Genomic DNA, 14,385 nt, shown 5'->3' on the forward strand with positions numbered 1-14,385 from the left:
GCGCTCTTTATTTGGGATCTTAGTAAATCAGGCCCATAGTAACATGTGATGACACGTGGTGACACGTGGTGACACGTAATAACACGTAGTAACATGTGATGACACGTAGTGACACGTGGTGACACGTAATAACACGTAGTAACACGTGATGACACACAGTGACACGTGATGACACGTGGTGACACACAGTGACACGTGATGACACGTGGTGACACGTGGTGACACGTAATAACACGTAGTAACATGTGATGACACGTAGTGACACGTGGTGACACGTAATAACACGTAGTAACACGTGATGACACATAGTGACACATGGTGACACGTAGTGACACGTAGTGACACGTAGTAACACGTAGTGACACATAGTAACACGTAGTGACACGTAATAACACGTAGTAACACGTGATGACACATAGTGACACATGGTGACACGTAGTGACACGTAGTGACACGTAGGGACACGTAGTAACACGTGATGACACGTAGGGACACGTAATAACACGTAGGGACACGTAATAACACGTAGTAACACGTGATGACACATAGTGACACGTAATAACACGTAGTAACACGTGATGACACGTAGTGACACGTAATAACACGTAGTGACACGTAATAACACGTAGGGACACGTAGTGACACGTAGGGACACGTAGTGACACGTAGTGACACGTAGTGACACGTAATAACACGTAGGGACACATAGTAACACATGGTGACACGTAATAACACGTAGGCACACATAGTAACACGTGGTGACACGTAGTGACACGTAATAACACGTAGGGACACATAGTAACACGTAGTGACACGTAGTGACACATAGTAACACGTGATGACACGTAGTGACACGTAATAACACGTAGTGACACGTAGTGACACATAGTAACACGTGATGACACGTAGTGACACGTAGTGACACGTAATAACACGTAGTGACACGTAGAGACACATAGTAACACGTGATGACACGTAGTGACACGTAGGGACACGTAGTGACACGTAGTGACACGTAGTAACACGTAGTGACACATAGTAACACGTAGTGACACGTAATAACACGTAGTAACACGTGATGACACATAGTGACACATGGTGACACGTAGTGACACGTAGTGACACGTAGGGACACGTAGTGACACGTAGTGACACGTAGTGACACATAATAACACGTAGGGACACATAGTGACACATAGTGACACGTAGTGACACGTAATAACACGTAGTGACACGTAATAACACGTAGGGACACGTAGTGACACGTAGGGACACGTAATATCACGTAGTGACACGTAGTGACACGTAGGGACACGTAGTGACACGTAGGGACACGNGTAATAACACGTGATGACACGTAGTGACACGTAGTGACACGTAATAACACATAGTAACACGTGATGACACATAGTGACACGTGGTGACACGTAGTGACACGTGGTGACACGTAGTGACATGTAGTAACACGTGGTAACACGTGGTGACACGTGGTGACACGTAATAACACGTAGTAACACGTGATGACACATAGTGACACGTAATAACACGTAGGGACACATAGTAACACGTAGTGACACGTAGTGACACGTAGTGACACGTAGTGACATGTAATAACACGTGATGACACGTAGTGACACGTAGTGACACGTAATAACACGTAGTGACACGTAGGGACACATAGTAACACGTAGGGACACGTAATAACACGTAGGGACACATAGTAACACGTAGTGACACGTAGTGACACGTAATAACACATAGTAACACGTGATGACACATAGTGACACGTGGTGACACGTAATAACACATAGTAACACATAGTGACACGTAGTGACACGTAATAACACGTGATGACACGTAGTGACACGTAGTGACACGTAATAACACATAGTAACACGTGATGACACATAGTGACACGTGGTGACACGTAGTGACACGTGGTGACACGTAGTGACATGTAGTAACACGTGGTAACACGTGGTGACACGTGGTGACACGTAATAACACGTAGTAACACGTGATGACACATAGTGACACGTAATAACACGTAGGGACACATAGTAACACGTAGTGACACGTAGTGACACGTAATAACACATAGTAACACGTGATGACACATAGTGACACGTGGTGACACGTAGTGACACGTGGTGACACGTAGTGACATGTAGTAACACGTGGTAACACGTGGTGACACGTGGTGACAGTAAAGGCGTGTTGAAGAAGATCACCAGGAATAATGTGAAAGATTTTTTTAAAGCAGAAACTGTCCATAGAAAAGAAAATGAGTCACAAATGTGACAAATGAAAACAGTCGCCTCTCTTTGTTGTATAAACTATGACTGAACTTACCTGTTGTTGTGTGTTGTGGCGTCAGAGGCGTGGCGGGGCGATGACCTGGGTCAGGTGGCCGTGGAGGAGCAGAGTCTGGAGATGCAGAGCTGTGCCACCAAACTGTCGACCATCAGAGAAGTTCTGCTCAGGAGACACATGAAGGTGGCGTTCTTTGGCAGGTCGGTCAAACACACTCTACACTGTACATACATCACCTGTCATGTTAGTGTCACACTCCTGAGACCAACAAAGATATTAATATATAAATCATCAAATCAAATGTTTACTATAATGAAGCATCTTTATTGCTCTGTGTCGGCGACAGAGCAGCAGCCATTTTGTTTTCAGGTCGTCCGTCTCCTTCTCCTTAACACAATATCTCAGTAACACCTTGACAAACATTCACTTGGATTCAAGGATGAACTGATTAGACTTTGGGGGTCAAAGGTCAGAGTGACCTCAAACACTTTTTAGCCATTACTCAAGACTTCCATCAGAAGATATAAAAACCATCTCAGTGTAGTTTTACATCTCCTCTCTCAGGCTTCTCTCTGGAGCTCTAGTAACAACAGGTCGGTGAGCCAATCAGAAGAGAGGAGGCTCTGAGCCTCTCCTCTGATTGGCTGACTGTTTTCTGAGTGATCCAATAAAAATATAGCAGATTTCAGGTAAAAACACTCAGAGAAACCAAATCCTGCAAGGTTTGGATGGTGGGTCCAGGTGGGCGGGGCTTGGTGACTGCTTTGTTGTGACATCACAAAGTTCCAGAACCTGAAGTTTATTTCTTCACTCAGATTAAAACACATGGTGAGTTTAAAGTGTCATTGTGACTGATTCATGATGCTCTTAAATATTTGGTATTTTCCATCACAGCTACAAACCTGACTGAAACTGACATCACACAGACTATATCACCACATAGTCAATCAATAAATGAATTGACTGAATCAATCAATTGTAATTTCTGCAGAGCTCAGGAAGAATCTCTCAACCCTCCACGTTCAGTTTATTGTCATGTGACAGAAAGAAGCTGAAACCAGAGAAAACTGTTTAACTGGAAACGATTCATTGATTATTAAAACAATAGATTCTTTTCTGTGGATAAACTCATCAATTAATCAACTCATCAATTCATCCTGAAATAAAAGAAGAAAAATAACAAAACAGTCAAATTCCTCATGGAGAATATGGAGTTTATAAAAGACCAGTGTGTGTGCACTGTGAGTGTGGAGGTGGTGAACTGAGCGCGCTCAGTGGCGGCTGTGGCCGGACGTCTGCTACCGGCTCTGATTGGTGTGGAGATCTGAGAGATCTGCCAACAGACGAACAAACTGTCGCCTCAGATAAACTTTATCAGTGATTCACAAGCTGACCGTCACAGTGACACGGATCCAGAGGAACGTGCTCCAGGGGCGATGATGTAATAACAGTCAGATGATGCAATCAGCCTGATGATGTAATAGCTCCTGAGAAACTGAGTTTCCCTGTAAAAGGCCTGAAATCCTGATAAGCTCATTTAAAGCTACAGAAAATATGAACTTTCAGTTTGAAGCTGTTTCAGGACACTTTTTATTTTTCCTCCGCGCCGGCAGCCATTTTGTTTTCAGGTTGTCCGCCTCATTCTCGTGACACGATATCTCAGTAACACCTTGAGGGAACTTCCTGAAATGTGACGCAAACATTCCCTGGGACAAAGGTCAAAGGTCAAGGTCAGTGTGACCTCAGAAAACACTTTTTAACCATTACTCAAGACAGTTATAACAAACACACAAATGGTTGATATTCTCTCTGACTCTGGATAAACAGCATGTGACCTGGAACTAGTCTGAGCGGTGGAGGGATACGACCACGAGGAGGTGATTGTAGTTGCACTCTGACACTGTAGGACATCGTCCTCAATGTTTCTATAGTAAAACTGATGGTTTGTGAGTCAATGACTCTGGAGCTTATTATAACAGGATCAAACTTTAAACTCAAAGTCTAAATGTCAGTCAGCTGATCAGGGTCAATGGGAGTCACCTCTTCTAATTCATTATCAAATGTTAATCAGTAAATAAATCTTCTGTAACTTTACTAACCTGCCCCATCAGGACTGTGTGGGTGTGGTCTGATCAGAGGTGATTGACAGTCTGATTAGTTCATGCACGGACGTGTCATCACCACATGACTGGGGCTCCAGGTGAACAGTAGCTCACCTGCTCTCTCTGCTGCTTCAGGACCAGTAACGGGAAGAGCACCGTGATCAACGCCATGCTGAGAGACCGCGTGCTGCCCAGCGGCATCGGACACACCACCAACTGCTTCCTGAGGGTGGAGGGGACCGACGGCGACGAGGCTTACCTCACCACCGAGGCGTCCAATGAGAGGAGGAGCGTCGCGGTACGTCACAGACAGGTCTTAAAGGGACAGACCCACATTTAGAGTCCAGACTGAAGCTTCTTTAAAAAGTGGAACTGTTCCTTTAAATTTCATCATTCTGTCTGTTCTGTTGATGACTGTCATAACTCAGCCTTCCTGCTCCTCCTGCCCCCCCCCCCCCCCCCCCCCCCCCCCAAGACTGTGAACCAGCTGGCTCATGCTCTCCACATGGATCCCACCCTGGACTCCGGCAGCCTGGTCAAAGTGTTTTGGCCTAAAAGCCGCTGCGCTCTGCTGAGAGACGACCTGGTGCTGATGGACAGGTAACTCTGTCTTTACCTGTCCAGGTGTCTCCTCCTCGAACCTCGGACCATCAGTGAACACGTGGTTAGTTAAAGGGTGAAGGTGTGAAGCTCATCACAGAACAGGGATAATGTCTCCTCAGCTGAGTTACTCAAGTGAATATCTTAAAAAAGTTTCCTTAGTTTAGGAAAAAACATTTAGGCATTTGCAGCAGTGAAAGAGATTTAAACACTTAAACACTGAAGTAAACTCTGTGTGCTCTGTGACCTTTGACCCAGCCCTGGGACAGATGTGACCCTGGAGTTGGACAGCTGGATCGATAAGTTCTGTCTGGACGCCGACGTCTTTGTCCTGGTGGGAAACGCAGAGTCAACGCTGATGAACACGGTGAGGAAACACGTTCGTCACCTGTCGACTGTAACGTGACGAACGTTCTTTATTTATTAATTATTGATATAATTATTATTTGTCATATTTGTCTCCTTCTGTTTTCAGGAGAAACTTTTCTTCCATAAAGTCAGTGAGAGAATTTCCAAACCGAACATCTTCATCCTCCACAATCGATGGGACGCCTCTGTGACTGAGCCCGAGTACATCGAGGAGGTGTGTGTGTGTGTGTGTGTGTGTGTGTGTGTGTGTGTGTGTGTGTGTGTGTGTGTGTGTGAAAACCTGACTAAACTCAACTTTTCTGCAGCTACTTCACAATAAAAGCCTCAACCAGCTCTCTGCTTTTAGAAAGCTTTTATTGTGAAAAAGGAGCAGGAAGTGGTGATTATATTAACATATTCATGTTCTCAAACTAAACTGAACAGGAAGTTACCTGTTAATTGTTGGTACCACAGTGACAGAAAATCCTGCCCTGTGATTGGCTGACAGGTGTCACCAAGTTTACTCAGCACTTTTCTGAGAGCTTCACATCAGTGGTGCGATAAAGAAAAAGCCTTAATGAGTAAAAGTGAAATCTGAAATGACAGCAGGTGAGATCAGCGTAAAACTGTGGAGTCTCCACCCCCTGCTGTCCAGGTGAGGAAGCAGCACCTGGACCGCTGCGTCAGTTTCCTGGCCGAGGAGCTGAGGGTGGTCGGTCTGGACGAGGCTCCAGGGAGGATCTTCTTCGTCTCAGCCAAAGAGGTCCTGAGCTCCAGGATGCAGCGAGCGCAGGGCATGCCTGAGACAGGTGAGACAGGTGAGACAGGTGAAGGACAGCAGGAGGAGTCTCCTCTTGTTTCAAAGACAGCAGCAGCTGTTACAGCCTCAGAGAGGAGACAGGTCTCAGATCAGCCTTAGAGACTTTTCTATGTGTAGAGTTGAACCTGTCTGCAGGTGACATGTCCATCAGTCAACAGTTGTTATTGTTTATTATTTATTTATTTATTTATTATCATAATCATCAGGAGAAGTCTCTGATAACCACAGATCCCCGACACCTTGAATCAGTCAGACTTTTAAAATTAAAGATTATAAAAAATATCTGTTTTTATCTGTTTTATGTAGTTAGCATCTTTTCTTTGTTGATGTTGTTTGTTAGCTTCTAACTGGCAGTGGCTGACACAGTGTTAGCGGTTGTGCTAATGCTAACTCTCTCTCTCTGTACTGACCATGTTTCAGGTGTATTTAGCCCCGCCCCCTGTTGACAGGATTGGTTCCTGAGGTTTGTGACGTATGAAACCCTGGTTCTGTGTTTATGAGACTGTCATTGGTTCACTGCAGCTCAAGGTGGAAACACATAGTCATGGTGCTGATGATTATAAACGTGGATGTTAACGAGGTGAAACAGCTGATTTTAGACTCACTGTGAAGTAGTTGGATGGTGAATGTCGTACTGAACTTCCTGTGTGGTGCTGCAGGTGGCGCTCTGGCTGAAGGTTTCCACGACAGACTCAGAGAGTTCCAGAGGTTCGAGCGGACGTTTGAGGTACAGGATTAATGAGCCTCACCTGTGTGATGTGTTTGATGAGGCTGGTGTTTGGGCTGAGCCGTGACCCTGAACGACCTCTGACCTCTGCAGGAGTTCATCTCCCAGTCTGCGGTGAAGACCAAGTTCGAGCAGCACACGGTGAGAGCGTGGCAGATCACTGAGGCCATCAAAGCTGTGATGGACGCCATCAACATCGCCTCCGCTGACAGGAAGTGAGGGACACACACTAACCAGCTCTTTAATAATATCCTTGTGTGTGTCTGCGTCTCACTTTGACCTTTGACCTCTGACAGGATCTTCTGCCTGGAGGAGCGAGAGGAGCAGAGGGACCGGCTGGACTTTGTCCGAGGACAGATCAACCGTCTGACCGACAACGTCAAAGAGAGGATCAAGAGTCTGACTGAGGACGTCTCTGCCAAGGTGAAGATGCTTCACAGCAGGACAGACACTGAGACAGAGACACCGAGACAGAGACACCGAAACAGAGACACCGAAACAGAGACACTGAAACAGAGACACTGAGACAGAGACACTGAAACAGAGACACCGAAACAGAGACACTGAAACAGAGACACTGAGACAGAGACACTGAGACAGAGACACTGAAATAGAGACACAGAGACACTGAAATAGAGACACTGAAATAGAGACACTGAGACAGAGACACTGAGACAGAGACATTGAAACAGAGACACTGAGACAGAGACACAGACACTGAAACAGAGACACTGAAATAGACACTGAGACACTGAGGACACACACAACTGCAGGAGTGATGTCATCACCTGCACTAACACACATAGACACAGTGGAGAGAGAGCGAGAGCTGGTCGCTGACTTGAACTGTGTCATGTTGAAACCATCAGAACATTTGACACTGTGCTGCAGTGAACTCGAGCTGATGTCTCACAGCAGCTCGTTGTGTCGTCAGGTGACCTCAGCTCTGTCAGATCAGATCCGATCACTTCCTGTTCTGGTGGAGGAGTTCAGAGCCGACTTCAACCCGACACAAGAGACGCTGCAGCTCTACAAAACAGTGAGTCTCAGAGACTGGAAACAGAAGGGACAGTTAGCTTAGCACGAAGACTGGAAATGGGGAAACTGTTAGCCTAGCTTAGCATAAACACTGGAAACAAGACGAAACTGTTAGCCTAGCTTAGCGCAATGATTGGCAACATGGGGAAATTGTTAGCCTAGCTTAGCACAAAGACTGCAAACAGGGGAAATTGTTAGCCTAGCTTAGCACAAAGAGCGGAAACTGTGGGGGACTGCTATCCTAGCTTAGCATAAAGACTGGAAACAAGGGAAAACTGTTAGCCTAGCTTTGCACAAAGACTGCAAAAAAGAGGAAACTGTTAGCCTAGCTTAGCACAAAGACTGGAAACATAGGGAAACTGTTAGCATAGGTTAGCACAAAGACTGGAAACAAGAGGACACTGTTAGCATAGCTTAGCACTGTACTGTACACACAGAGATGAAACTCTGATGTCTATCTGGAAGATTTCTCTAAATGTTGGACTGATCCTTTAAACCTGTTTCTGTCACCTTACCTGACCACACCTGAATCTTGTAATGCACACACACATACACAAACACACAAACACACACACACACACACACACACACACACACACACACACACACACACACAGAGAGTTAACTGGATTTTAAGTAAAGCAGATTAATCTGTTGTTAGTTCCTCTGAGGAGTCTGAGCTGCTGCTTTTGCTCCTCAGAAGCTGCTGCAGCACGTGGAGGAGCGGATGGTTGGAGGTTTGTGTCATCGCTGCTCGGTCAGTGTCCTCAGAGACATCACAGACGCCCAGAGACACATGATCGGTAACAGCAGAGTCACTTCCTCTTCCTCTGCGTCCGTCGACCTCCACCTGATTCTCTGCTTGTTTCTCTCTGTCCTCAGACAGCGTCCGTCCTCTGCTGTCTCTGTCCGTCCAGGAGCAGCTCTCCGCTCCCTCTTCCTCCTCCTCCTTTGAGTTGACCTACGACCTCGGCCTCGCCGCCCTCTGTGCAGATTTCCAGGAGAACATCGAGTTCCAGTTTTCTCTGGGCTGGACCGCCCTCGTCGCTCGCTTCATCGGAGCTGCCAACGCCAAGCGAGCGCTAAGCGGCTCCGACCCGCGGCCGCAGGTCAGCTGACCGACATTACATCTGTCACTGACGTTAAACCAGCTGCTGTAGAGGAGAACACACTTCCTGTTGCTCTGTCTCTGCAGGCAGGCTCCACCTTGAAGGATGAGATGGTGGTTTCCATAGCAACAGGCCTGGTCTCCGTCACCTCCCGAGCCTCCATGACGGTGCTGGTGATTGGTGGAGTGGTACGTCCTGCAGGGCTGACCATTACTTTCATTATTGATTAATCTGGTGACTGATTGATTGTTCTATGAAACAGTGTGATAGAAAAGACAGACGTCTTCAGTCCTCTCAGGTGTGTCTTTCAGGTGTGTCTCAGGTGTGTGTCTTACAGGTGTCTCTCAGGTGTGTGTTTCTAACATGTGTCTCAGGTGTCTCTCAGGTGTGTGTCTCAGGTGTGTGTTGTTGCTGCAGGTGTGGCGATCGGTGGGCTGGCGTCTCATCGCTCTCTCTTTGTCTCTGTACGGTCTAATCTACCTGTACGAGAAACTCACCTGGACTGACGCCAGCAGGGAGCGCGCTCTGAAGCAGCAGTTTGTGGAGCACGCCGCCCGCCGCCTGAGAACCGTCATCCCAACCACCAGCTCCGCCTGCAGCCAGCAGGTGTACAAGTAAGACCCTGCCCCCACCTGACCCTCGCAGTCACTGCCCACTCACCTGAGATCATGTAACAGCGAGTGTGTTGCCGCAGGGAGTTGTCGTCCACCTTCAGCCGTCTGACCCAGAGAGTCGACCTGAGCGAGGCCGAGCTGGAGGGAAACATCCGACAGCTGAGCTTCAGGATCCAGAGACTGGAGAACATCCAGAGGAGGTCCAAGGCCTTCAGGTCAGAGGCCCCGCCCCCTGCTTCCTGTGTCTTTGCTAAGCTAAGCTAACAGCAGCTCCACCACTGATAAGAAATTAATAAGAAATAAACAAAAGTTAAATAAATAACCACATGAGCTGCATGACACACCATGGTAATGATTAATGAAGAACCTGTTCATGTTCGAGCAGAACTAAAAACGAGGATTAAACTGAAACCAAACCAGAGCATGGTGTTACCATGGAGACAAGCAGAGAGGTCAGGCAGACAGACTGCTTACAATACCTTATTAAAATGTAATATGAATGTATATGTATGTATGTATGTATATATATGTAAATGATCTCTAACGTGACAGTATAGACACAGAGCTCTGTGTGGAGTTATCTGTGATCACATGATGATGAATTCATTATCTGCTTTCATCAGATCTGATCCAACATTATTATTTTGTTTACAAACAGGAAATGAAGGAGGAAATAAAAATGAAAAATCAAAAGTCCCAAACTCACAATCACTGACCAGGTGATGTCATCTAAGTCTGTTAGGGGTGGTCTTAGGGGGGTCAGTGTTAGTGTATTGGGTCTTAGGGGGTCAGGGTTCAGGGTTCAGGTCTTAGGGGGGTCAGGGTTCAGGTCTTAGGGGGGTCAGGGTTCAGGGTTCAGCTCTTAGGGGGTCAGTGCGATTGAACCTCGCACTTTGTGTTTTACAGGAACAGAGCCACAGAACTGGAGACTCGGCTGGAGGCCTTCTCTGTTCAGTACCTGCAGTGACCTGTGGATGAGCTGCGCCCCCTGGTGGTGGAGTCCGTCATCACCAGACCTCCACCCACGTGTCAGGTGGTGACCAGCAGCTGGACCTGAAGGTGTACTCCTCATCAGACCTGGGTGCGTCCGCTGGACCTGACCAAGAAAACTGAACTGAGACTGTCTTTAGTCCAGAGGCAGGACACTGACCTCCATCATCTCTGACTCCACACTGTGAGGAAGTGATCACTTCTATGGATGACTCAACTGTAGACGATCAATAAAAATCTGGTGTTTAGTTGTAGTGATGACATCATCAGATGAAAACACCTGAAGTCTCTGACTCTGTTCTTTATTATTTCATTTAGTTCATGTTGCAGACACATGGGCACCACAGCTCATGGTGTTTATCAGTAATAATAATAATAATGACAATATTAATCCCTATGGAGGGAGAATGATCTCAGGAGCCCTGACGAAGAACGAGTTACATAAAAGGTCATAGTATAGTAAGGCATAAAAACTCATTATAGTAAGGCATAAAACGTCATAGTATAGTAAGGCATAAAAAGTAATCTTAGAGTAAGACATAAAAAGTCGTAGAATAGTAAGGCATAAAACGTCAGAATAATAAGGCATAAATAGTCATAGTATCGTAAGGCATAAAAAGTCATAGTATAGTAAGACACAAAGAGTCATATTACATTAAGGCATAACAAGTCATAGTATAGTAAAGCATAACAAGTCATAGTATAGTAAGACATAAGAAGTCATAGTATAGTAAGGCATAAAAAGTCATAGCTTAGTAAGACATCAAAAGTCATGGTATAGTAAGGCATGAAACGTCATAGTATAGTAAGGCATAAAAAGTCATAGTAAGGCATAAAGAGTCATAGTAGAGTAAGGGATAAAAAATCATATTACAGTAAGGCATAAAAACTCAGTATACTAAGGCATAAAAAGTCAGTATAGTAAGGCATAAAAAGTTATATTACAGTAAGGCATTAAAACTCATAGTATAGTAAGGCATAAAAAGTCATAAAAATGACATTGTATAGTAAGGCATAAAAAATCATAATAAAGTCATAGTATAGTAAGGCATAAAAAGTCATAAAAACGTATTAGTATGGTAAGGCATAAAAAGTCCCAATATAGAAAAGCATAAAAAGTCATAAAAAAGTCACAGTATAGTAAGAAAAAAAGTCATAGTATAGTAAGGCGTAAAAAGTCATAAAAACGAATTAGTATGGTAAGGCATAAAAAGTCCCAATATAGAAAAGCATAAAAAGTCATAAAAAAGTCACAGTATAGTAAGAAAAAAAGTCATAAAAACAACAGTATACTAAGGCATAAAAAAGTCATGGTATCGTACGTCATAAAAAGTCATGGTATCGTACGTCATAAAAAGTTATTAAAAAGTCATAGTATAGTAAGGCATAAAAAGTCATAAAAATGACATAGTATAGTAAGGCATAAAAAGTCATAGTATAGTAAGGGATAAAAAGTCATAGTTTAGTAAAGGCATGAAAAGTCATAGTATATTAAGGCATAAAAAGTCAAAAAAAGCCATAGTATAGCAAGGCATAAAAAGTCATAAAAAAGCCATAGTGTAGTAAGGCATAAAAAGTCATAGTTTAGTAAAGGCATGAAAAGTCATAAAAAAGCCATAGTATAGCAAGGCATAAAAAGTCATAAAAAAGCCATAGTATAGTAAGGCATAAAACGTCCCAATATAGTAAGGCAAAAAAAGTTATAAAGAAGTCATAGTATAGTAAGGCATAAAACGTCATAAAAACGACATAGTATAGGAGGGCATAAAAAGTCATAGTATATTAAGGCATAAAAAGTCATAAAAACAACATAGTATAGTAAGGCATAAAAAGTCATAAAAAAGTCATAGTATAGTAAGGCATAAAAAATCATAAAAATGTCCCGATATAGTAAGGCAAAAAAAGTTATAAAAAAGTCATAGTATAGTAAGGCATAAAACGTCATAAAAACGACATAGTATAGGAGGGCATAAAAAGTCATAGTATATTAAGGCATAAAAAGTCATAAAAACAACATAGTATAGTAAGGCATAAAAAGTCATATAAAAGTCATAGTATAGTAAGGCATAAAAAGTCATATTATTGTAAGGCATAAAAAGTCATAAAAACAACATAGTATAGTGAGGCATAAAAAGTCATAAAAAAGTCATAGTATAGTAAGGCATAAAAAGTCATAAAAAAGTCATAGTATAGTAAGGCATAAAAAGTCATAAAAAAGTCATAGTATAGTAAGGCATAAAAAGTAAAAAAAAAGTCATAGTATAGTAAGGCATAAAAAGTCATATTATAGTAAGGCATAAAAAGTCATAAAAATGACATAGTATAGTAAGGCATAAAAAGTCATAGTATAGTAAGGCATAAAAAGTCCAAATATAGTAAGGCATAAAAAGTCATAAAAAAGTCATAGTGTAGTAAGGCATAAAAAGTCATAAAAAAGTCATAGTATAGTAAGGCATAAAAAGTAAAAAAAAAGTCATAGTATAGTAAGGCATAAAAAGTCATATTATAGTAAGGCATAAAAAGTCATAAAAATGACATAGTATAGTAAGGCATAAAAAGTCATAGTATAGTAAGGCATAAAAAGTCCAAATATAGTAAGGCATAAAAAGTCATAAAAAAGTCATAGTATAGTAAGGCATAAAAAGTCATAAAAAAGTCATAGTGTAGTAAGACATAAACAGTCATAGTATAGTAAAGCATAAAAAGTCATAAAAAAGTCATAGTATAGTAAGGCATAAAAAGTCATAAAAACGACATAGTATAGGAAGGCATAAAAAGTCATAGTATAGTAAGGCATAAAAAGTCATAAAAAAGTCATAGTATAGTAAGGCATAAAAAGTCATAAAAAAGTCATAGTATAGTAAGGCATAAAAAGTCCAAATATAGTAAGGCATAAAAAGTTATAAAAAAAAGTCATAGTATAGTAAGGCATTAAAAGTCATAATAAAGTCGCAGTGTAGTAAGGCATAAAAAGTCATACTATGTTAAGGCATAAAAAGTCATAAAAACAACATAGTATAGTAAGGCATAAAAAGTCATGAAAAAGTCATAGTATAGTAAGGCATAAAAAGTCATGAAAAAGTCAGTATAGTAAGGCATAAAAAGTCATAAAAAAGTCATAGTATAGTAAGGCATAAAAAGTCATAAAAACAACATAGTATAGTAAGGCATAAAAAGTCATAAAAAAGTCATAGTATAGTAAGGCATAAAAAGTCCCAATATAGTAAGGCATGAAAAGTCACAAAAAAGTCATAGTATAGTGAGGCATAAAAAGTCATGAAAAAGTCATAGTATAGTAAGGCATAAAAAGTCATAAAAACGACATAGTATATTAAAGCACAAAAAGTCATAAAAAAGTCATAGTATAGTAAGGCATAAAAAGTCATAAAAACGACATAGTATAGGAAGGCATAAAAAGTCATTAAAAAGTCATAGTATAGTAAGGCATAAAAAGTCATAAAAACGACATAGTATAGGAAGGCATAAAAAGTCATTAAAAAGTCATAGTATAGTAAGGCATAAAAAGTCATAAAAACGACATAGTATAGGAAGGCATAAAAAGTCATAAAAAAGTCATAGTATAGTAAGGCATAAAAAGTCATTGTATATTCATAGGCATAAAAAGTCATAGGCACAACATATTATAGTAAGGCATAAAAAGTCATAAAGAAGTCATAGTATAGTAAGGCATAAAAAGTCATGAAAAAGTCATAGTATAGTAAGG

At 42.3% G+C, this 14,385-nt stretch overlaps 1 protein-coding gene across 1 annotated transcript in view; it reads left to right on the forward strand.

The window, feature by feature from the left end:
- Positions 1–10,844, forward strand: part of LOC111237326 (mitofusin-1-like) — an 11,355-nt gene extending 511 nt beyond the window's left edge. Inside the window, exons 3-18 of the mRNA XM_022766381.1 lie at positions 2,378–2,513; positions 4,551–4,713; positions 4,891–5,015; positions 5,274–5,382; positions 5,491–5,598; positions 6,019–6,181; positions 6,843–6,910; positions 7,004–7,125; positions 7,207–7,333; positions 7,845–7,949; positions 8,649–8,751; positions 8,831–9,057; positions 9,144–9,245; positions 9,475–9,671; positions 9,752–9,886; positions 10,578–10,844. Of these exons, the coding sequence (XP_022622102.1) occupies positions 2,378–2,513; positions 4,551–4,713; positions 4,891–5,015; positions 5,274–5,382; positions 5,491–5,598; positions 6,019–6,181; positions 6,843–6,910; positions 7,004–7,125; positions 7,207–7,333; positions 7,845–7,949; positions 8,649–8,751; positions 8,831–9,057; positions 9,144–9,245; positions 9,475–9,671; positions 9,752–9,886; positions 10,578–10,638 (2,051 nt within the window). The 3' untranslated portion in view covers positions 10,639–10,844. The remainder of the gene's footprint in view (positions 1–2,377; positions 2,514–4,550; positions 4,714–4,890; positions 5,016–5,273; positions 5,383–5,490; positions 5,599–6,018; positions 6,182–6,842; positions 6,911–7,003; positions 7,126–7,206; positions 7,334–7,844; positions 7,950–8,648; positions 8,752–8,830; positions 9,058–9,143; positions 9,246–9,474; positions 9,672–9,751; positions 9,887–10,577) is intronic.
- The last annotated feature ends 3,541 nt before the right edge of the window (positions 10,845–14,385 follow it).

Source organism: Seriola dumerili, unplaced genomic scaffold (assembly GCF_002260705.1).
Source record: "Seriola dumerili isolate Sdu_G_001 unplaced genomic scaffold, Sdu_1.0 BDQW01000850.1, whole genome shotgun sequence".
Lineage (NCBI taxonomy): Eukaryota > Metazoa > Chordata > Actinopteri > Carangiformes > Carangidae > Seriola > Seriola dumerili.